Genomic DNA, 23,928 nt, shown 5'->3' with positions numbered 1-23,928 from the left:
GGACAGTCGGCACCGAGCTCCATGGCCATGGGGTGTCATGGTGACGAGAGCACTGCTCCTCCTACTGCCACTGCTGTGTGCTCATTGGTTACACTGACAGTGACCTCACACCCTCTACTGCCACCACTGTGTGCTCATTGGTTACACTGACAGTGACCTCACACCCTCTACTGCCACCACTGTGTGCTCATTGGTTACACTGACAGTGACCTCACACCCTCTACTGCCACCGCTGTGTGCTCATTGGTTACACTGACAGTGACCTCACACCCTCTACTGCCACCGCTGTGTGCTCATTGGTTACACTGACAGTGACCTCACACCCTCTACTGCCACTGCTGTGTGCTCATTGGTTACACTGACAGTGACCTCACACCCTCTACTGCCACCGCTGTGTGCTCATTGGTTACACTGACAGTGACCTCACACCCTCTACTGCCACTGCTGTGTGCTCATTGGTTACACTGACAGTGACCTCACACCCTCTACTGCCACTGCTGTGTGCTCATTGGTTACACTGACAGTGACCTCACACCCTCTACTGCCACTGCTGTGTGCTCATTGGTTACACTGACAGTGACCTCGCACCCTCTACTGCCACTGCTGTGTGCTCATTGGTTACACTGACAGTGACCTCACACCCTCTACTGCCACCGCTGTGTGCTCATTGGTTACACAGACAGTGACCTCACACCCTCTACTGCCACCGCTGTGTGCTCATTGGTTACACTGACAGTGACCTCGCACCCTCTACTGCCACCGCTGTGTGCTCATTGGTTACACTGACAGTGACCTCGCACCCTCTACTGCCACCGCTGTGTGCTCATTGGTTACACTGACAGTGACCTCACACCCTCTACTGTCACTGCTGTGTGCTCATTGGTTACACTGACAGTGACCTCACACCCTCTACTGCCACCGCTGTGTGCTCATTGGTTACACTGACAGTGACCTCACACCCTCTACTGCCACTGCTGTGTGCTCATTGGTTACACTGACAGTGACCTCACACCCTCTGCTGCTGCTTGTTCTTCCAGAGCTGTTCTGGTTCCACTCCCCCACTCTCCTTCTCATCCCTTGTGTTGGTGCAAGGCCTGAGTGCTCTGGCAGCTTGGTCCCCGTCCTGCTGTGTGTCAGTGCTGTGAGCGCAGGCAGGGACAGGCAATGGGCACTGCTGTGACAGAGCTGGCCTCACAACAGCCTTTCCGGAGAGAAAGGTGATCTCCTGTGGGCAGGATGGGAAGATTTAGGTGTTCGTACAGAGATTCTCCCAAGAACACGGCCACACAAGTGGCCACAGGTGCAACATCATTGTACAGCTGAACAGTGTGTGTGTGCAGGGCTGGTACAGCAGTGTCCTCTCACAGCCAGGCCTCCTGCCAGAGACCTGCAGGACCAGCAGAGCAGGGGCTGGGCTGTGCCCCTGTGCACTGGACACCCCACGGAAGGAGCCTCAGGTCAATCACCGTGCACTGTCCCCTCAAATCCACCATTTCCAGCACTGGCCTCTCACCCAGAGAAGCTGTTCTTCCCTCCATGCATGGACACTGAATGAGTATTCAGCAGTCTGTGTTTGCTTTGTACAGCTGAGATGAGAGCATGCACACCGTGTACGTCAGGTGACATGAACCCGAGTGAGCACAAACACCATCAACTATTCCTTGGGGTTCCATGAAGGCCTGTGGCACAGACAAGGTCTTGAGGTCACTTCATGTTGGAAGAAACATCCCATTGTTCACTGCCTGCATGCAGCACTGGGATGTGATTCCTTCACCCAAGGTCCTTGTGTCCATTCTTTCTGCCATGGGACATCTCAGATGGGTGCAGAGCAGGTGACACAGCGCAGGGCTGAGGTGCCTCCCGTCCATTGGGAGTGGCAACGGGAGGCCAGAGGGAAAATGTGACTCCTGCCTCTGTGTTTAAAAGGGACAGACTCTGTCTCTGAACACTCCTGGGTGCAGAAGGAGTTCACGAGGCCAGCTCAGACATGGACGCCTGACAGACCCTGACATTTCTGTGTGTGACTCCAGGAACAAACCTCAGTGGCTCAGTGAGATTCATCTCAGTTGCTGGAATGGCTCATTGCAAGTGCTCCTGTCTGCTCCATCACCCTTGCTCATGATCCTGGGTTGTGCTCTCGAAAGTACCAGAGCACTCAGAGAGGTTCTGGGGTCCTTGGAAAAGGCACACATCCAACCCAACTTCAAGAAGGGCTCTTTATTAAAATCCAGCCGTTTTCCTCAAGAAGAGCTGCTCCTCCACCTGGTTTAGCGCCAGCAGCACAGGGCTCTCAGGCTCCATCGAGATCTTGGCCGCTTCCATGAAGAGCACACGGTGACAATGGTCTGGGTTGCCAGGGAGCTGATGGAGGGGTCAGTCTCCTCCTCCAAGGGCTGAATGGCTGCAAGGGAAAGAAGCAGAGCCCAAATGAGCTCCCATGTCTGCAGAGACCCCCAGGCATCCCCTCCCGACCACGCTCCCTGCTCACCTCTGCAGATCTCAGACAGACTCTCCTTGCTTGGGTCCCTCAGGTGCCGCACAGCCAGCCCTGGGCACAGAGCTCCATCAGCCCCTGCTCCCTCCCCTCATCAGCGCTGACCCCAGGGGAGACCGGGAGCCGAGCTGGTGGGACCGAGCGAGGCGGCCACCAGGGCCACCTGCGTGGGCAGGGCTGGGAGGGGAGGCCAAGGGCCTGCACGGGGCAGCCGGGGCTCTGGCAGCCACAGGGCTGCTCCTGGTGCCAGGGCAGCGGCGGGGACTGGGGCCGGGCTGCCAAAAGGGGGACCTGGGGGCTGTGACTCACCAATGAACCTCAAGGCGGCCTCTTGCAAGCTGGTCTGAGGGTCCCTCAGGTACGGCAGGCTCTGCCTCAAGAGCTCCTGAGCCCTGCTCCTGTCCCGCTCCAGCTGGAGAGAGCACACGGGTGTGAGCACCTCACTGTCCCTCCCCAGCTGGCCGGACCAGTCCCTCCTCCCAGGAACCCACATTCCCCTTCCCCTCCGACCATTCCCGTGTCCCAGCCAGGAGCCCTGTGGGGCTGAGGCTGAAGACAGACACAGGCCGAGGGGTCCCAGGGGTGCTGAGCGCCCTCCCTCCCGCTGGCTGCGGGGCAGAGGGAAGAGCCCTTGGGGGCTCTGTTCTTGAGTTCAGGGAACAAGGATGCAGCTCAGGGCTGCAGCAGGACAGGCGAGGCACATCTGCAGAGCCCACAGCACAGACATGTGGGGCAGCCCCGTCCAGCCTGGGCCCTGGGCCCTGGGGTTGTCCTCACCAAGCTCTCTCCAGTCCTCCATGTCTGCTGAGTCTGCACGAGATGTCCGAGCTGTTTCCACTTGAGGAGCTCTGCTGCATCCAGGAGGGCTTCCCTGGCCACCTACGGAACAGCAGAAGCTGGGAGATGGCACCACGGTTGGGGAAGGAGACCTGGTGTCCCCCTCCTCTGGGCTTTGTTCCCGGGGTGATTCTGCCCTTAGGGAGCAGGGGTCCCAAACGTCCAGGGGTCTCTTCCCTGCATCACCGCTCAGCTTTGAAATCCGCACCTTGGCCACGCTCTGCACTTGGTCACTCATGTGGAAGAAGAGAGGGAGCAGGCCAAGTTGCACCGTGTTCTTCATCTTTCTCTTGTCGTTCTCCACCACCATCTTCATCAGGTCCCTGAAGAGGCTGATGGAGATCTTTCTCAGCTGGCTCAGCTCCTGGGAGGGAGAAGCACAGTAGGACCTGAGCACCAGCAGCTCTCTGCCCACGGGGAGCAGAAGCTCCTGCACGGCTGATGTGAGGGGAGATGCTCCAGGGCGGCGTTGTGCACACTGCAGTTGTGGCCAGATCTGTGGCCCTGGGTCCACGAAAGGCCACTCAAGAGACTTGTTAAGCAGTGCCTGTGCGTCAAAGTGCTCTCCCAACCACCCAGCATGCCCCACCAGCTTCAGCAGCCATGGTGGGGAGGAGCTGTGGGAGCAGCTGGCAGGGAGCAGCTGGGCTGGGCTGCAGAACCAGAAACCATCCCACAAGAGCCCCGGGGAGAAAGCGGAGGAGAAGCCCCTGCTCCGCGTGGCCGGGCTGCAGGGCAGCTGTCATTGCCCAGTTCTCACCCACCAGGCTCAGGGTTATACACCAGCCTTACGTCATCAAAGAAGGGCAGGAGAAGCTTTGCCAGCACCACGGCGATGGGGCTGGCCTCCTCCCTCTCCAGCTGAGCCATCACGTTTCTGAAGACCACCAGAGCCTTGGTCTTGATGACGTTATTGCCGTACTGCAGGACCCACGACAGGTCTGGCAGCATGACCTTCATTTTTCTGGCCTGTATGAAGAAGAGAGTTTCCCTCTTGGGACCAGGTCCATGTCTGGAGAGCTCCCCAGGCAGCCAGCAGGCCCCACCATGGCAGGGAGGGCCTTTGGAGCAGGCACCCCAGCCACTGCCAGCCCAGGCCAAGCCCGAACCCACTGCACCCTTGGCTGCCACCACGGCTCCCTTGGCATGACCCTACTCACCATCTCTTCTCTCTCTGACAGCGTCATCAAGCCCCTGAGCACCAGGGAGAGCACCTTTGGTCTTCGCTGCCTCAGAAACCTCATGATGAGGTACATTGGAGCAAACTCCTCATCTTGCAGGTCACTGCTGGCCAGGATCTGAAAGCAAAGCCGACAGTGAGCGACCGGTAGAGCTGGTGGGGCTCCCTGCACTGTGCAGCTCCTGGGGCACCAGGAGCTTTATCCAGTTACTCACAGCCAAGCGAAGGATGGATGTGTCCTCCCAGCATGTATGTAAGACCCTACGGTGCCGGTCCTGGAGTTGGATGTGCAGCTCCTTCAACACGTTCTGCAGGGTCTGAGGCACGGAGAACATCACCTCCCACAGTGCCAGGGCAGTGCTGCGGGAGAGCGCTCTGTCAGCAGGGCAACCTGGGCCACAGCAGCGTGGCCGGGCTCAGCACTACAGGACGGTGGGGATGCCCTGGGCAGCAGCAGAGGCTGAGCTGGTGCTCCCGTGGGGCTGGCAGGAGCACAGTGGGGGGCTCTGGGCTGGCTTGCTCAGCTGTGGTTGCTGCAGGCCTGGCTGACCCCCAGCACTGGGAAGCGTGGTGGGATGGAGGGTCCTGCTCCTTGGGGGTGTCCCGCAGGATTTGTTGGCTCTGTGTCCCTCCCCCCACAGGGAACAAGTCCTCATGGCTTTTGGGGCCAGTACCTGTCTGCTGGTGGTGCGATTGTCAGCAGCGTGGACACCACCTCCCCAGGGCACTTGTCAGCCATCCAGACAATTAGGGACACCACTCTCTGCCGGGCTGGGGCCGTGTTGATGCACCCCAGGGTTTTGTGGATGCAGCTCGTGATCTTTGGCACCTGGAGGAGACACAGGTGAGGATGGTGCTGCCACTGGAGTGCAGCCATTTCCTCACTGCCCTCCCCATCCCTCTCTGTCGCCTTCATGTGGCTTCACTTTACTGGGATTTGAGAGGAAGAGATGAATGGAGGGAGAACAAGGCCTGACAGGGCCGAAGGGCAATCCAGCCAAAGGCCACTTACATCCACCAGCCAGAAATCGCAGTCTCTCTTGACCATGTCCAGCATGTTTCTGGTCGCCTTCTTGTCAAAGGTGCTGGAGTCGGTCAGTGCTTCGATGAACACCAGGACCATGTCTGTTCTCTCGGAAGGCTGGAGATGCTCTGCAAAGAGCTAAGGGAGGAAGGGAGGCAGCGAATCCAAGTCACACCGAGTGCCCTGGTGCTGCTGCTTCGCCGGGCGGTGCCAGCAGCCCTGCAGAGACGCCCGGCGGTGCTGTGGGTGCTGCGGCAAAGCTGGCAGCAGGGGCGGCAGGGACTGCTGGGGAGGAGGAGGAGAGAGGCCCGGGGTGAGGGGGGAGAGTTGGAGTCATGGGCAGAGGGTGCTGGTCCTGCCGTGAACCAGGGCTGGCTGGTGGCCAGCAGGACTGGGGCTGCTGCTGGGACACTGGAGAGCAGCCCTCGCATGGTCCCTGCTCAGGGACAGCAGGAACCCTCTCAGCAGGGACAGGGAGGCCACACCAGCCCCCTGAGTTTGGAGGCCTTTGCTCTCACAAGACCCCTGCTGATGCCACAGCAAGGGGGGAGCTCATTACCTTGGTAATTTGAGGAGCTCTGGACGAAGAGGTCAAGGAGGCGACCTCGGCTTCCCAGTCCTCCTGGAGCTGTGCATTCTCCTCTGGCAGCGTCACGCCTAAAAAGCAGGGAAATACAGAAGAGCTGGTAAGACACAGCAGCTTCGCCAGTACCGGACAGAGCTTTGAACCTGGAATGCCCAAGCAGGGAGGTTATGACCAACAGTCAGGGGAGGAGGTGGTGGAGAGCAGTGCCACGGAAAGGCTGACCCTCCTCCAGTGCACATGTGCGAATGCTCCTGGCCCTGGAAACTCCAAGGCCCTAGAGCTCTGCATGCAGTGCCACAGTTCAGTCCCCCATGGCTGGAATAGCAGTGATGTGGGGGACGTCTCGCACGGCTGCAGTGCTGCGGGTCAGGAGCAGAGGAGGGACAGTGCTGGTGACATGGTGTTGTCTCCAGGAAGCAGCAGAAGAGTCCATCACAACACCCAGGAAGACAAGCAGAGGTACTGGCTGATGTGGCTGTGCAGAGGGATGTATCCCACCACAGCTTCTCTTACAGTGCTGCTGACGCTTGAATTGGAAGAGGAAACAGAGAGTGTCCAAAGCCAAGCAGCTGGTCTCTTCTTCCTTGAATGACAGGAATAGGAGGAGATGTCCTAGCAGCTGTCCGAGGATTGGCATCTGGATCTCAGCACCGGAATCATCTCTGTCCTCATTCGGATCAGCCTGGACAAGGGCAAAGGAAGTGCAGAAGGGCTGAGGGTATGTGGGGCCAAAGCCCTGAACCCAAGAATGTGCCCAAGGCTGGATCAAGGGTGGTCAGAGCTTTGCAGGGCCCTGCAGACCCCAATCCCAGAACAGCCCCATGCAGGCAGAGCTGCCAGACCTGGGTTCCCTCGGTGCTCCTTGGGCAGTCCCGGCCAACACAGGACTGGGGCAGAGCTGGGTCCTGGCAGAGCAGGGAGTGCCTGGTCCTTACCTTCAGTGAGGAGTAGTTGGTCAGCAAGAAGCTCAGCAGCCTCATCCTGCCCACGGCCCTCTCCCGCACAGATGCCCTCTCAGAGGTGCTGAAAGTCAAGAGCATCTGGGAAGAGAGAAGCTGCTGGTGAGCCCTGGGAGCAGCCACCGCTCCAGCAGAAGCAGCACTGCTCAAGTCCAGGCTTGGACTGGCCTAGTCTATTAAGGCTTCCTATGATCTGGAACAAAGCCTGTAATGGGCTTCCTGTCCTCTGGCAGGCTTGGGACAAATGCCCCGGGCCAGCCCTGCGGCCAGGCAGGAAGGCGGATGCCACCCTCTGCGGCCACTGTGCTGCGGAAGAGCCTGGTGGGCAGCCCCTGGCTCCCCAAGGAGGTGGGCACCCTCCCGGCAGCGCTCTCTGCACGGCACGGGTGGGACTGTCACCTCCAGAGTGGACACCCCGTGCCCCAGGGCGAGGAACAGCCCTGGTGAAGCCCACTCTTTGCACACGCCAGACCTGGAAGATATCCTGCATCTTCTCACTGACTTGAGAGGCAGGAGAGTTGAGCACCAACGCCACAAGCATGCTGTCCACAGCCTTCATGGTCTGCAAGGAAGACAACGAGTTATGGCCACGTTTCCTGCCATCCCCCTCACCCCAAGAGACTGATCTGAAGTCCCAGCACCAAGGGAGGACTCGTGCGCTGCTTCACGGTGCCTGGGAGAGACCCAGGGGCAAATAATCTGCTGCTGTCAGAGCAGCCCATGGCACTGGATGAGGCCAGGCCCACGGGAACGGGGGAAGGGACAACAGTGGGAAAGCAAAGCCTGTCTGGGATCTCTGGTCATAGCGCAGCACGGGGTGACCAGAGAGCAGCCCAGAGGGACTGGGGCTCCTGTAGCTCCCCCAGCACTTACCATGAAGTAGAGGTAAGGTTTCAGGTCCCTCATTTCCTCTTTTGGAGGAAGCATGAAGACGCTGGAGAAGCAGGCCTGGATGTGGCTCCTATCTTTGCCTTCCAGCACCTCCTCCACGAAGCTACAAAGAGAGAGGGGCCAGTAGGACATGGGTGCTGGGAGCAGTGCCTGGAGGTCTCGTACAGGTGGACACGGGGCTCTGGGGCAGGAGTCCCCAGGAAGGATGGACAGGTACCTCATGTCGGCCATGGCAAATGCGGCAATCCGCTGCACCACTGTGGGCAGTTGGTCCCTGGGCTCCTCTTCCAGCAGCACCTGCAGAGCACAGCCGGGATGGGACCTGGCAGCTGCCAGCACCCAGTGCCACCAGCCCCCGGCCCTGCCCAGCACTGTCCTCACAGGTGCCGGTGCCGGGGGCATTGCTCACTTCCCCAGCGCTGCCGGGTATCCCCTCACCTCGATATTCTCTACCAGCTCGTATCTCTGGCAGAAGAGGTCTAGGCCCTGGGACAAGTCGTTGTATGTTGCATCTCTGAAGATCATGGCAATGCATTTAAGGAACTCCATCTTCTGTTCCTCGTCCTGGCAGCCAGGGGACAGAGAGACAAACAGGAAGCATGAGATGAGGACTCGCGGCCAGCGGCACCGCAGCATGGGGTGCAGTGCCCATTAGAGACCTGGGAGCAGCAGCTCTGCCCAGCCAGCGCCCTCCAGCACCCCGCAGCACAGCCCCTGCCAGCAGACGCCGGCACAGCCGCCTTCCAAAGGGCCGCGGTTACCTTGTCTGGGCTGCTGAAAAGGGACACGATGGAGTCCACATGTTCTGGTTCCACCTCATATGCGGGTAACGAATCGGCATCTAATAAAGGAGGAGAGCAGGGAGGGCTGCACAGAGGGTTTGCAGGCAAGAGAGAGCAGAGGAAGGAGCTCTGCCCCATGTCCATCCCAGTGCCCGCTGCCCCGGCACAGCCTCCCTGTGCGTGTGGGGGCTGGAGGGTGCCCAGCAGAGGGGCTGCGATGCTGGAGCCAGGCAGGATGGGGAAAGCCCCCAGTGCAGCGGGTGAGGAACTCGCTTCAGACAGGCAGGAAAGGTCCCCGTCCCGCAGCACGGTGCCTCCTGCCCGCCCAGCTGCCTCTCGCTGCCCGTGCCCTGCAGCAGGAGCTGGGTCCCCTCTGCCCGCAGAGGCTGTGCTGGGGCCGGCGCCCAGCTCGGAGCAGCCCTGGGCTTCAGGCAGCATCATCACCACCCATGGGAACCCCCTGCCAGCGTGTGGGGAGTCGTGATCCTGGTGTGGAGCGGGGAGCGATCGCTGGGCCCCCCCCGCCCAGGCAATCAGGGCCCCTCACTCACCGATCTGCGGTGGCTGGGCCGCATCCACCTGGTTGGGCTGCGGTGGAGATCTGACCTCCTGGGGACCCCCAACCTCCTCCTGCCAGGCCACCCGGGGGCGGCTGGGGGGTCTCTCCTGCCAGGCCAGCCTAGGTCGGATGGGGGGTCTCTCCGCCATTTTTCAGTCAATGGGGAAGGACTACGGATGAAGAAGGCGGACGCTTCGGCAAACGCCTCGGTGCTGCAGCTCTGCCAGAGGCAGCGGGGAAAGGTGTGGGATGCGCCCGTGTGCTCCTCGTCGGGGAAAGACGGGAGCTGAGCTCAGGATCTCCCTGCTCCAAGTCTGCCGGGGGCAGCAGAGTCTGCCGGGGCAGCTAGAGCTGGGTTGTGGTTGGGCTCGATGATCTCAAGGGTCGCTTCCAACCAAGAAGATTCTCCGATCGACAGACGTGGGCTACGCTCGGGGCTCTCGCCAGCTCCGTGCTCGCACCCTGTCCCGTACCGTCCTGTCGGACAGTGTGGGCTGGGGTCACAGTGGCGCTGAGCACATGCGGGGCAGTGGGTGTCACCAAGTGACGTCACAAAGGGCCCCACTGTGACCCTGTGCCTGGGCAGGGAGGGTCAGGATGTCCCTTGGGAGGCACAGGCCAGCGCAGCCCTGGGCACCTGGCTGCTGAGTTTCCATCCCAGTTTCTAAAAGCTCCAGCACCCATTGCTCTGAGCAGAGTCTTGAACAGTCTGCTGCACCGCTCCATGTTCCCAGCGGCTGGTGCATGATGGGGGTGTCACAGACACACTCAATGCCACGCTCCTTGCTCCCGGTGCCTATGAGGATGTTGCGGAAAGGATCCCGTTGGCTGGCTCAGTTCTCTCTGGGCTGCCAGGGGTGGCAGATGCACTCGATCCCCAATCACCCCCAGCCAAACCAGAGCAGTTTGGTCCAGGCCAAGAACTCCTGCCAGGAGACCCACGGGGAAGCAGAAGAGCAGATGAACGCTGGTAATTTGTGAGCGCATGAGTCTCAGACACACTTTTCTTACTGTGCGCAACGTGACTGCGAGCCTATCACTTCACTCCATAAATACGACAGCCTGGATGAGCCCACTGTGAGCTCTCCCTGCTAAATAAGTGAGCTGTGTGGCAATGGTTTTGCTACTCAGAGATAAGTTTAATATTAATCATTTACCTTAAGTAGATGCACACTAAATATAATCAATTCTTTTGGGACATAAGCTGGTATGATTTTTAATATACTCTTTGCTTTTGTTACTTGGTAAGCTGGATTTGCTAAAATTTTAGGCTGCGAAGTTCTGCTCATATCTACCAAAAGCAACTCCAAACTACACTGATCACTTACAAGACAAGGCCCGTATTGCACTTCGCCGAGAAGAAAGGAATTTGCGTCCAGGCAAAACAGCACCTGCAAGGCTATGGACAATAAACAACGTCTACAGCTCAACACAGCAAAGCCCACGTGGAATCAGAGAAGTTTGCCACTGGAGCTTTAAACAGGGACTCCAGGGCGAACGGTTATCAGGGAGAGAAGAATCCTGACCGTGTGCTCCGTGAACGGGTACAGGCACCTGCAGAGAAGGTCAGCAGCACTGGGCTTGGCGTATTTCCCCCATTCAGTGAACGATAGAGTGAACCTGCCACGGAATTCACAGTATCACAGTATCACAGTATGTTTGGGATTGGAAGGGACCTCAAAAGATCATCCAGTCCAATCCCCCTGCTGGAGCAGGAACGCCTAGGAGAGGTCGCACAGGAACATGTCCAGGCGGGCTTTGAATGTCTGCAGGGAAGGAGACTCCACAACCTCCCTGGGCAGCCTGTTCCAGTGCTCTGTCACCCTCACTGAGAAGAAGTTCTTTCTCAAATTTAAGTGGAACCTCTTGTGTTCCAGCTTGATCCCATTGCCCCTTGTCCTATCATTGTTTGCCACTGAGAAGAGCCCGGCTCCATCCTCGTGCCACTCACCCTTTATATATTTATAAACATTAATAAGGTCACCCCTCAGTCTCCTCTTCTCCAAACTAAAGAGCCCCAGCTCCCTCAGCCTTTCTTCATAAGGGAGATGCTCCACTCCCTTCAGCATCTTTGTTGCCCTGCGCTGGACCCTCTCCAGCAGTTCCCTGTCCTTCTGGAACTGAGGGACCACAACTGGACACAATATTCCAGGTGTGGTCTAACCAGGGTGGAGTAGAGAGGATGGAGGACCTCTCTGACCTACTGACCACCCCTCCTCTAATACACCCCAGGTACCATTGGCCTTCCTGGCCACAAGGGCCCAGTGCTGGCTCATGGTCATCCTGTTGTCCACCAGGACACCCAGGTCCCTTTCCCCTACACTGCTCTCTAATAGGTCATTCCCCAACCTATACTGGAACCTGGGGTTGTTCCTGCCCAGATGCAGGACTCTACACTTTCCCTTGTTAAATTCCATCAGGTTATCCCCCGCCCAACTCTCCAGCCTGTCCAGGTCTCTGATGGCAGCACAGCTTCCAGTGTCAGCCACTCCTCCCAGCTTAGTGTCATCAGCAAACTTGCTGATGGTACACTCAATTCCCTCGTCTAAATCATTAATGAATATATTGAATAATATTGGCCCCAGTACTGACCCCTGAGGCACTCCACTAGATACTGGCCTCCAACTGGACTCCGCACCATTGACCGCCACTCTCTGGCTTCTCTCTTTAAGCCAGTTTGCAACCCACCTCACTACTCTGTTGTCGAGACCACACCTCCTCAATTTAGCTGTGAGGATGCTGTGCAGACTGTGTCAAAGGCTTTACTGAAGTCAAGGTAGCCCACATCCACCGCTCTGCCATCATCCATCCACCTTGGTACATTCTCATAAAAGGCTATGAGGTTGGTCAAGCATGACTTACCCTTGGTAAAGCCGTGCTGACTGCCCCTAATGACCCTCTTATCCCTGATGTGCCTTGAGATGCCACCAAGGATAAGCTGTTCCATTACTTTCCCAGGGACAGAGGTGAGGCTGACCGGTCTATAATTACCCGGGTCCTCCTTCTTGCCCTTTTTGCAGACTGCAGTGACATTTGCTTTCCTCCAATCCTCGGGCACCTCTCCCGTTTCCCAAGACTTGGCAAAAATGATGGAGAGCGGTCCAGCAATGACTTCAGCCAGCTCCCTCAGCACCCGCGGATGCATCCCATCTGGACCCATGGATTTATGGATGTCCAGACTATTTAATTGTTCCCTAACCCAGTCCTCATCGACTAAAGCAAACTCCTCCATTGACCTGGCTTCACCCGGGGTCTCAGGGGTACAGGGTTCCCCAGGACAGCCTCCAGCGGAGTAGACAGAGACAAAGGCGGCATTCAGCAATTCTGCCTTCTCTGTGTCTTCTGCCACCAGGGCACCCACCTCATTCATCAGTGGGCCTACATTGCCTCTGGTATTAGTTTTATCTGCTATGTATTTGAAAAAGTTCTTCTTGCTGTCCTTGACCCCTCTCGCCAGCTGTAATTCTAAGGAGGCCTTGGCTACCCTAGCTGCCTTCCTGCATCCTCTAACAGCAGCCTTATATTCCTCCCAAGTGGCCAGTCCCTGCTTCCATGACCTGTAAACTCGCCTCTTCTGCTTGAGCATACCCAACAGATCCCTATTGAACCACGCAGGCCTCCTGGCTCCCTTCCTCGACTTCCTACGTGTGGGGATGCTCTGATCCTGAGCATGGAAGAAGCAATCTCTGAATGCAATCCAGCTCTCTTGGGCCCCTTTTCCTTCAAGCAGTCTTGCCCATGGGATTTCCCCCAGCAATTGCTTGAAAAGGCCGAAATTAGCCCTGCCAAAGTCCAGGGTTGCAATTCTACTTGCTATTCTGTTCCTGCCACACGAGATGCTGAACTCCACCATCTCGTGGTCACTGCAACCCAGGCAGCCCTCGACCTTTACTGCTTCGACCAGACCCTCTTTGTTAGTGAGGATGAGATCCAGCAGGGCACCTCTCCTGGTCGGCTCCTCCACCATCTGCATGAGGAAGTTATCATCAATGCGCTGGAGGAACCTCCTGGACTGGGGCTGGCTGGCTGAATGGTCCTTCCAGCCATTAATAAATACTGGCCATCATTAATAAATACTGATCGTTATTAATAAATGCTGATCACCATTAATAAATATTGATCCTTATTCATAATGCTGATCATCATTAATAAATACTTGCCATCATTAATAAATACTGATCATCATTAATAAATACCAATCGTTATTAATAAATACTGACCGTCATTAATAAATACTGATTGTCATTAATAAATACTGATCGTTACTAATAAATACTGACCACCATTAATACATACTGATCGCCATTAATAAATACTGACCATCACTAATAAATACTGATCGTTATTAATAAATGCTGATCACCATTAATAAATATCAATCCTTATTAATAATGCTGATTGTCCTTAATAAATACTGACCATCATTAATAAATACTGATCGTCATTAACAAATAGTGACCGTTATTAATAATTACTGATCACCATTAATAAATATTGATCCTTATTAATAATGCTGATCATCATTAATAAATACTGACCATCATTAATAAATGCTGATTGTCCTTAATAAATACTGACCATCATTAATAAATACTGATCGTCATTAATAAATACTGACCATCATTAATAAATACTGATCGTCATTAATAAATACTGACCGTTATTAATAATTACTGATCACCATTAATAAATACTGATCATCATTAATAAATACTGACCATCATTACTAAATACTGATCAGTAGTAAATACTGAGCTCAAGGCTCAGGTCGGGCTCCAGGCTCAGGTCGGGCTCCAGGCTCAGGTTGGGCTCCAGGTTGGGCTCCAGGCTCAGGTTGGGCTCCAGGTCGGGCTCCAGGCTCAGGTTGGGCTCCAGGTCAGGCTCCAGGCTCACGTTGGGCTCCAGGTCGGGCTCCAGGGTCAGGTTGGGCTCCAGGTCGGGCTCCAGGCTCAGGTCAGGCTCCAGGCTCAGGTTGGGCTCCAGGTCGGGCTCCAGGCTCAGACTGGGCTCCAGGCTCAGGTCCAGCGCTTCCCCGCAGAGCAGCCCGGGGCTCTGGGCAAAGCCACGCAGCTCGTCGCCCAAGGGAAACAGGTCCATGGTCACCGGGCTCCAAACACCCCGGAGCAAAAACCAGAGCGGCCCCAGGACACCCGGGCTCCCAAAGAGCCTGGAAAAGGGACACAAAGAGTTAAATTGGGGGGAGTGAAGTGGCTGCTGATGCTGAGAAACCCCCGGGGGTTCGGGGCTGGGGGGAAAGGGGGGATCTGTATGAAAACTGCTCTGGGGAAAAGGGGGGAAGGGGTTGGGCTGCACGGGAATGGGAGGAGGGACGGGAAAACGGGAGAGGGAAACGGGGAAGAGGGAAAAGGGGGGAAAAGGGAAAAGGGAGAAAGAGGGAAAAGGGGGAAAAAGGGAGGAAAGAGGGGAAGAGGGGGAAAGGGGGGAAAGAGGGAAAAAGGGGGGAAAAGGGGAAGAGGGGGGAAAGGGGGAAAGAGGAAAAAGAGGGGGAAAGGGGGGAAAGAGGGGAAGAGGGAAAAGGAGGGAAAGAAGGAAAAAAGGGGGAAAAGGGGGAAGAGGGAAAAAGGGGGGGAAAGGGGGGAAGAGGAAAAAGAGGGAAAAGGGGGGGAAAGGGGGGAAGAGGAAAAAGAGGGAAAAGGGGGGAAAGAGGGGAAGAGGGAAAAAGGGAGGAAAGAGGGAAAAGGGGGGAAGAGGGGAAGAGGGGGGAAAAGGGGGGAAAGAGGAAAAAGAGGGAAAAGGGGGGAAAGAGGGGAAGAAGGAAAAAAGGGGGAAAGAGGGAAAAAGGGGGAAACAGGGATAAAGGGGGAAAGAGGAAAAATATGGAAAAAGGGGGGAAAAAGGGAAAAGGGGGAAAAGACGGAAAAGGGGGTGAAAGGGGGGGAAGGGAAAAAGAGGGGAAAGAGGGATAAAGGGGGGAAAAGAGGGGAAAGAGGGAAAAAGGGAAAGAGGGGAAAGAGGAAAAAGGGGGGAAAAGAGGGGAAAGAGGGAAAAAGAGGGGAAGAGGGATAAAGGGGGAAGAGAGAAAAGGGGGGCAAGAGGGGAAAGAGGAGAAAGGGGGGGAAAGAGGAAAAAGAGGGAAAAAGGGGGGGAAAGGGAAAAAGGGGGGAAAGAGGGATAAAGGGGGAAAAGGGGGCAAAAGAGGGAAGAGGGGGAGGAAAGAGGAAAAAAGTCTGTGGGGGGATTGATGGCGGATCTGCCCCAGCCCCGGGGTCTCTCCTGGAGGGGAGGGACGGGCGGGCTCCAGCGGGGGTGCTGAGGAGATGAGGGGACACGAGGGGACCCGAGGGACACGAGGGGACGATGAAGGGACCCGAGGGACGCGAGGGGACACGATGGGACATGAGGGGACACGATGGGACATGAAGGGACACGAGGGACCCGAGGGACCCGATGGGACATGAAGAGACACGAGGGACCCGAGGGGACGCGATCTCCTCACCCGGCGTTTCCCGCCCCGGCGCTTCCCGCCCGCCGGCGCCGCGGCCACGCCCCCTCGCCGCCGGCCACGCCCCCTCGCCGGCGTCACGTCCGGGAGTGTGTGGCGGGAAAAGGCGGGAGGGAGGAGAGGGAGGCGCCGCCGTTTTGGTGGAGGTTGTGAGGGGAACTGGGGGTCGGCGTGAGGGGCATTGGGGGTCGGTGTGGGGGGAGGAATTGGGGTCGGCGTCAGGGGCATTGGGGGTCGGTGTGAGGGGGGGATTTGGGGGGCAGTGTGGGGGTGGGGATTTGGGGTCGGTGTGAGGGGGGAATTGGGGGGCGGTGTGGGGGAGGAACTGAGGGTCGGTGTGAGCGGGACATTAGGGGTCGGTGTGGGGAGGAATTGAGGATCGGTGGGGGGGGCTTGGGGGGTCGGTGTGAGGGGGAATTGGGGGTCGGTGTGGGGGAAGTTGGGGGTTGGTCTGGGGAGGATTTGAGGGGTCAGTGTGGGGAGGATTTGGGGGTCGATGTGAGGGGCATTAGGGGTTGGTGTGGGGGGCAGGAACTGGGGGTCAGTGTGTGGGGGGGCATTGGGGGTCGGTGCGAGGGGGAATTAGGGTCCAGTGGGGGGGCACTGGGGGTCGGTGTTTGAGGGGGGAATTGGGGGGCCGGTGTGGGGGGGTCAGTGCAGGGGGGGCCTTGGGGGTCGGTGTGAGGGGGCATTGGGGGTCAGTCTGGGGAGGAATTGGGGGTCGGTGTGTGGGGGGGCATTGGGGATCAGTGTGGGGGGGAATTGGGGGTCGGTGTGTGGGGGAATTGGGGTCTGGTGTGGGGGGGGGGACATTGGGGGTCGGTGTGAGGGGGAATTGGGGGTCGGTGTGGGGGGGAAGTTGGGGGTTGGTCTGGGGAGGATTTGAGGGGTCAGTCTGGGGAGGATTTGGGGGTCGATGTGAGGGGCATTAGGGGTTGGTGTGGGGGGCGTTGGGGGTCAGTGCGAGGGGGAATTAGGGTCCGGGGGGGGATTGGGGGTCGGTGTTTGAGGGGGGAACTGGGGGGTTGGTGTGCGGGGGCGGCCTTGGGGGTCGGTGTGAGGGGGCATTGGGGGTCAGTCTGGGGAGGAATTGGGGGTCGGGGGGGCATTTGGGGGTCGGTGGGGGGGAGCTGGGGGTCGGGTGGGGGGTGGATTGAGGGTCGGTGTGAAGGGAATGGGGGGCCATGAGGGGAACGGAGGCGCAGAAACAACTTTACAGCCTCCGGAGCCATGAACCTCCACACCCCGCAGGGCTCCAGAGCAGCTGCGTTCGTTTCGCCGTCGGGCGCAAGGGGAGCGATGGTTCCACCCCTCGTGCGCCGCTCCGAGCGGCAGGAGCTGCGTTTAAATACAGCGAGGTGCTCGTGTCCCAACGACCCCGGAGCGCCCGCACACATCCATAACCTTTCCCGCTCATCACTGCCGTAGTCTCCGCCTGGACGCCCCCTGTTCGCCTGCGCGGCGCCACCTGGTGCTCTGGAGGAGGGGTCTTTGGATGAAGGCTCCTTCAGCTTCCTCAGGTTTGGCTCCTTGTGTTGAATGGACTGGGACCCAAGCTCCAGGTCGGTTGAACCCAGCCTGGCACCCCCTTTTTGCTGTAAATCTCGGTTCTCTCGTCCCCTCGAGTTCACAGCTGGTGCCGTAAAACTCCTGATCCTGGCACTGCTGGGTTCTGGTTTCCTTACCATGAGTTCACCTAAAGCTCTGAACTAAGGGCTCGTGTGGCTCAGCCCTAAAGTGTTGGCTCGTTAGTGGGCACCCAATTATGTTTTGTTAACCCTTAAAATGTTCGTGCCCTCTATCAGACCCAGGAGTTCGGGCGGGGATTCAGTTCAGGAGGGACCCGGGAGTAACCCTAAGGACCCAGTAGTTGGGGGGTGTCAAGGGTTAAGATCGTGAAACCGTGGGGACCCCTAATGTCCCCAGGGGCCATTGTGACATCCTGGGGACCCTGCATTGTCCCCAGGGTGTTGTGACACCATGGGGACCCACTTTGTCCCCAGGGCCCATTGTGACGTCTCAGGATCCCCCATTGTCCCCAGGGCCCATTGTGACATTCTGGGGACCCCAAATGTCCCCAGGGCCCATTGTGACATCCCAGGAGCCACCGTTGTCCCCAGGGCCCATTGTGACATCCTGGGGACCCCCTTGTCCCCAGTGTCCATTGTGGCATCCTGGGACCCCCGTTGTCCCGAGGGCCCATTGTGGCACCATGTGGACCCCCTTTTTCCCGAGGGCCCATTATAACGTCCCAGGACCCCCCATTGTCCCCTGGGCCCATTGTGACATCCTGGGGTCCCCCTTTTGTCCCCTGGGCCCATTGTGACACTGTGGGGATCTCCTTTGTCCCCAGGGACCATTGTGACACTGTGGGGACCCCCTTTGTCCCCAGGGCCCATTGTGACATCCTGGGGAATCCCTTTGTCTCCAGGGCCCATTGTGACGTCCCAGGACCCTGCTTTGTCCCCGGGGCCCATTGTGACATCCTGGGGAACCGCTTTGTCCCCAGGACCCATTGTGACGTCCCAGGACCCCCCCTTGTCCCCAGGGCTCATTGTGATGTCCCAGGATCCCCATTGTCCCCAGAGCCCATTGTGATGTCCTGGGAACCCCCTTTGACCCCAGGGTCCATTGTGACACCATGGGGACCCCCTCTTGTCCCCAGGGCCCATCGTGGCACCGTGGGGACCCCCTTGTCACTGGGGACCCATTGTGACACTATGGGGACCCCCCTTTGTGCCCAGGGCCCATTGTAACATCCTGGGGACCCCCTTGCCTCCAGGGCCCCTTGTGACATCAAAGGATCACCCTTTGTCCCCAGGACCCATTGTGACATCCCAGGACCCCACTTACTCCCCAGGGCCCATTGTGGCACCATGAGGAGCCCCTTTGTCACTGGTGCCCATTGTGACATCCCAGGACCCCCCATTGTCTGCAGAGCCCATTGTGACACTATAGGGACCCCCCTTGTCACTGAGGACCCATTGTGACACCATGGGCACCTCCCCTTGTCGTCAGAGCCCATCGTGACATCCCAAAACCCCCAATTGTCTCCAGGGCCCATTGTGACATCCTGGGGAGCTCCCTTTCTCCCCAGGGCCCATTGTGACGTTCCAGGAACCCCCATTGTCCTCAGGGCCCATTGTGACATTCAGGGGACCCCCTTTGTCTTCAGGGCCCATTGTGACACCATGGAGACCCCATTTGTCACTCGGGCCCATTGTGACATCCTGGGGACCCCTCTTTGTCCCCAGGGCCCATTCTGATACCATGGGGACCACTTTGTCCCCAGTGCCCACTGTGACATCCTGGGGACGCCCTTTGTCCCCAGGGCCCATTTTGACACCATGTGCACCCCCCTTTGTGCCCAGGGCCGATTGTGACATCCTGGGGACCCTCTTTGTCCCCAGGGCCCATTGTGACATCCTGGGGACACCCCATTGTCTCCAGGGCCCATTGTGAACATCCTGGGGACCCCCTTGTCCCCAGGGCCCATCGTGGCACCGTGGGGACCCCCCGTTGTCCCCAGGGCCTATAGTGACACCGTGGGTACCCCCTTTATCCCATGAGCCCATTGTGACATCCTGGGGACCCCGTTGTCCCCAGGGCCCATTGTGACACCATGGGGATCGCCTTTGTCCCTGTGGCCTATTGTGACATCCCAGGACCCCAAGTTGTCCCCAGGGACCATTGTGACACCGTGGGGACCCCCTTTGTCCTCAGGGCCCGTTGTGAACATCCTGGGGACCCCCTTGTCCACACGACCCATCGTGGCACCGTGGGGACCCCCCGTTGTCCCCAGGGCCTATAGTGACACCGTGGGTACCCCCTTTATCCCATGAGCCCATTGTGACATCCTGGGGACCCCCTTGTCCCCAGGGCGCATTGTGACACCATGGGGATCGCCTTTGTCCCCGTGGCCCATTGTGACATCCCAGGACCCCGCGTTGTCCCCAGGGCCCATTCTGACATCCTGGGGACCCCTTTGTCCCAGGGGCACATTGTGGCACCATGGGGACCCCCTTTATCCCCAGGGCCACTTGTGACATCCTGGGGACCCCCCTTGTCCCCAGTGCCCATTATGACATTCTGGGGACCCCCTTTGTCCCAGGGGCACATTGTGGCACCACGGGGAACCCCTTTGTCACCGGGGCCCATTGTGACATCCCAGGACCCCAAGTTGTCCCCAGGGCCCATTGTGACACCATGGGTACCTCCTTTGTCCCATGGGCCCATTGTGACATCCTGGGGACCCCCTTGTCGCCAGGGCCCATCATGGCACCGTGGGGACCCCCCTTTGTCCCCAGTGCCCATTGTGACATCCTGGGGACCCCCCTTGTCCCCATGGCTTATTGTGACACCCTGGGACCGCCTTTGTCCCCAGGGCCCATTGTGACGTCCCAGGACCCCCCATTGTCCCCAGGGACCATTGTGACATCCTGGGGACCCCCTTTGTCCCAAGACCCCATTGTGACATCCTGGGGACCCCGCCTTGTCCCCAAAGCCCATTGTGACATCCTGGGGACCCTATTTGTCCCCAGGGCCCATTGTGGCACCATGGGGACACCCTTTGTCACTGGGGCCAGTTGTGACATTCCAGGACCCCACTTTGTCCCCAGGGCTTATTGTGATACCATGGGGACCCCCCTTGTCCCCAGGGCCCATTGTGACATTCAGGGGGACTCCTCTTTGTCCCCAGGGCCTATTGTGTCATCCTGGGGATCTCCCCTTGTCTCTAGGGCCCATTGTGAGACTGTGGAAGACCCCCTTTGTCCCCAAGTCCCATTGTGACGTCCCAGGACGCCTCGTTGTCCCCAGGACCCATTGTGACTCCATGGGAACCCCCCCTTGTCCCCAGGGCCCATTGTGACATCCTGGGACCCCCCTTTGTCCCCAGTGCCCATTGTGAAATCCTGGGGACCCACTTTGTCCCCAGGGCCCATTGTGGCACCATGGGGAGCGCCTTTGTCACTGGGGACCATTGTGACATTCCAGGATTTTACTTTGTCCCCGGGGCCCATTGTGACATCCTGGGGATCCCCCTTTGTCGCCAGGGCCCACTGTGACACCGTGGGCACCCTCTTTGTCCCATGGGCCCATTGTGACCTTCAAGGGACCCCCCATTGTCCCCAGGGCCCATTGTGACATCCTGGGTACCCGCTTTGTCCCCAAGACCCATTGTGACATCCTAGTACCCCCCGCAGTCCCCAGGGCCCATTGTGACATCCTGGGGATCCCTTTGGCCCCAGGACCCATTGTGACAGGGCGGGGATCCCCCTTGTCCCCAGGGCCCATTGTGAAACCGTGGGGACCCTCTTGTCTCCAGGGCCCATTGTGGGGGTCTCCACGGTGCCCCTTTGTCTCCAGTGCCCATTGTGACATCCTGGGGACCCCCTTTGTCCCCAGGGCCTATTGTGACATCCTGGGGAGTCCCCTTTATCCCCAGGGCCCATTGTGACATCCTGGGGACCCCCTTTGTCCCTAGGGTTCATTGTGACATCCCAGGACCCCCATTGTCCCCAGGGCCCATTGTGAACAACCTGGGGACCCCCCTTTTTCCCCGGGCCCATTGTGGCGTCCCAGGATGCTTCGTTGTCCCCTGGGCCCATTGTGACATCCCGGGGACCCCTTTTGTCCCCAGGGTCCATTGTGACATCCTGGGGCCTCCCTTTGTCCCCAGGGCCCATTGTGACATCGCAGGAGCCCCCATTGTCCCAAGGGCACATTGTTACATCCTGGGGACCCCCTTGTCCCCAGGGCCCATCGTGGCACCGTGGGGACCCCCCCTTTGTCTCCAGTGCCCATTGTGACATTCTTGGGACCCCCCTTGTCCCCAGGACCCGTTGTGACATCTTGGGGACCCCTATGTCACCAGAGCCCATTGTGATATCCTGGGGAGCCCCCTTTGTCCCCAGGGCCCATTGTGCACATCCTGTGGACCCCTCTTTGTCCCCAGGGCCCATTGTGATATCCTGGGGAGCCCTCTTTTTCCCCAGGGCCTATTGTGACATCCTGGGGACCCCCTTTGTCCCCCGGGCCCATTGTGACATCCTGAAGACCCCCTTTGTCCCCAGGGCCTATTGTGACATGCCAGGACCCCCCCTTTTCTCCAGGGCTCATTGTGACGTCCCAGGACCCCCTATTGTCCCCAGAGCCCATTGTGACATCCCAGGACCCCCCATTGTCCCCAGGCCCCATTATACACATCCTGGGGTCCCCCTTTATCCCCAGGGCCATTGTGACACCATGGGGACCCCCTTTGTCCCCAGGGCCCATTGTGACGTCCCAGGATGCCCCATTGTCGCCTGGGCCCATTGTGAAATCATGGGGACCCCCTTTGTCCCCAGGGCCTATTGTGACATCCCAGGACCCCCCATTGTCCCCAGGGCCCATTGTGACACCGTGGAGACCCTCCTTGTCCTCAGGGCCCATTATGACATTCAGGGGACTCCTCTTTGTCCCCAGGGAGTATTGTGACATCCTGGGGACCCACCTTTACTCCAGGGCCCATTGTGATGTCCCAGGACCCCCTATTGTTCCCAGGGCCCATTCTGACATCCTGGGGACCCCCTTTGTCCCCAGGGCCTATTGTGACATCCTGGGGACCCCCTTTGTCCCTAGGGTTCATTGTGACATCCCAGGACCCCTCGTTGTCCCCAGTGCCCATTGTGACATCCTGGGGACCCCCCTTGTCCCCAGGGCCCATTGTGAAATCCGGGGAACCCCCTGGTCTCCAGGGCCCATTGTGGTACCGTGGGGACTCGTCCTGTCACTTGGGTCCATTGTGACACCATGGGGACCCCGCCTTTGTCCCCAGTACCCATTGTGACATCCTGGGGACCCCTTTGTCCCCGGGGCCCATTGTGACATCCTGGGGACCCCCCTTTGTCCCCAAGGCCCATTGTGACACCGTGGAGACCCCATTTGTCACTGGGGCCCATTGTGACATCCCAGGACACCCCATTGTCCCCAGGGCCCACTGAGACATCCCGGCGACCACCCTTTGTCCCCAGGGCCCATTATGCACATTCAGGGGACACCCCTTTGTCCCCAAGGCCCATTGTGACATCCTGGGGAGACCCCATTGTCCCCAAGGCCCATTGTGGCACCATGGGGACCCTCTTTGTCCCCAGTGCCCATTGTGACATCTTAGGACCCCACTTTGTCCCCAGGGCCCATTGTGACATCCTGGGGACCACCTGTGTCTCCAGGGCCCATTGTGACATCAGGAGCCACCGTTGTCCCCAGGGCCCATTGTGACATCCTGGGGACCCCCTTGTCCCCAGTGTCCATTGTGGCATCCATGTGGACCCCCGTTGTCCCCAGGGCCCATTGTGGCACCATGTGGACCCCCTTTTTTCCCGAGGGCCCATTATAACGTCCCAGGACCCCCCATTGTCCCCTGGGCCCATTGTGACATCCTGGGGTCCCCCTTTTGTCCCCTGGGCCCATTGTGACACTGTGGGGATCTCCTTTGTCCCCAGGGACCATTGTGACACTGTGGGGACCCCCTTTGTCCCCAGGGCCCATTGTGACATCCTGGGGAATCCCTTTGTCTCCAGGGCCCATTGTGACGTCCCAGGACCCTGCTTTGTCCCCGGGGCCCATTGTGACATCCTGGGGAACCGCTTTGTCCCCAGGACCCATTGTGACGTCCCAGGACCCCCCCTTGTCCCCAGGGCTCATTGTGATGTCCCAGGATCCCCATTGTCCCCAGAGCCCATTGTGATGTCCTGGGAACCCCCTTTGACCCCAGGGTCCATTGTGACACCATGGGGACCCCCTCTTGTCCCCAGGGCCCATCGTGGCACCGTGGGGACCCCCTTGTCACTGGGGACCCATTGTGACACTATGGGGACCCCCCTTTGTGCCCAGGGCCCATTGTAACATCCTGGGGACCCCCTTGCCTCCAGGGCCCCTTGTGACATCAAAGGATCACCCTTTGTCCCCAGGACCCATTGTGACATCCCAGGACCCCACTTACTCCCCAGGGCCCATTGTGGCACCATGAGGACCCCCTTTGTCACTGGTGCCCATTGTGACATCCCAGGACCCCCCATTGTCTGCAGAGCCCATTGTGACACTATAGGGACCCCCCTTGTCACTGAGGACCCATTGTGACACCATGGGCACCTCCCCTTGTCGTCAGAGCC

At 58.6% G+C, this 23,928-nt stretch overlaps 2 protein-coding genes across 2 annotated transcripts; both read right to left on the bottom strand.

Moving 5' to 3' along the window:
• Positions 1–1,959: 1,959 nt before the first annotated feature.
• LOC136111115 (uncharacterized) lies at positions 1,960–5,575 on the bottom strand. The gene is made up of 10 exons (XM_065855020.2): positions 5,524–5,575; positions 5,186–5,340; positions 4,727–4,871; positions 4,492–4,629; positions 4,124–4,300; positions 3,540–3,695; positions 3,272–3,373; positions 2,804–2,906; positions 2,489–2,548; positions 1,960–2,401 (listed from the first exon to the last, which is right to left on the bottom strand). Exons 1-10 carry the CDS (start codon positions 5,566–5,568, stop codon positions 2,268–2,270), a joined length of 1,215 nt encoding a protein of 404 aa, XP_065711092.2. The 5' UTR covers positions 5,569–5,575; the 3' UTR covers positions 1,960–2,267.
• Positions 5,576–6,049: 474 nt separating this feature from the next.
• Positions 6,050–9,081, bottom strand: LOC139825533 (maestro heat-like repeat-containing protein family member 7). Its single transcript, XM_071798625.1, has 8 exons — positions 8,733–9,081; positions 8,410–8,535; positions 8,189–8,268; positions 7,954–8,074; positions 7,553–7,642; positions 7,057–7,161; positions 6,635–6,803; positions 6,050–6,264 (listed from the first exon to the last, which is right to left on the bottom strand). The coding sequence occupies exons 1-8, from the start codon at positions 8,895–8,897 to the stop codon at positions 6,050–6,052; spliced, it is 1,071 nt and encodes a 356-aa protein (XP_071654726.1). The 5' UTR covers positions 8,898–9,081.
• Between the last annotated feature and the right edge of the window lie 14,847 nt (positions 9,082–23,928).

The sequence above is a fragment of the Patagioenas fasciata genome, chromosome 23, assembly GCF_037038585.1.
Source record: "Patagioenas fasciata isolate bPatFas1 chromosome 23, bPatFas1.hap1, whole genome shotgun sequence".
In the NCBI taxonomy this organism is placed as follows: Eukaryota; Metazoa; Chordata; class Aves; order Columbiformes; family Columbidae; genus Patagioenas; species Patagioenas fasciata.
Note: the sequence above shows the minus strand (reverse complement) of the source record. Positions and strands in the feature narration are given on the sequence as shown.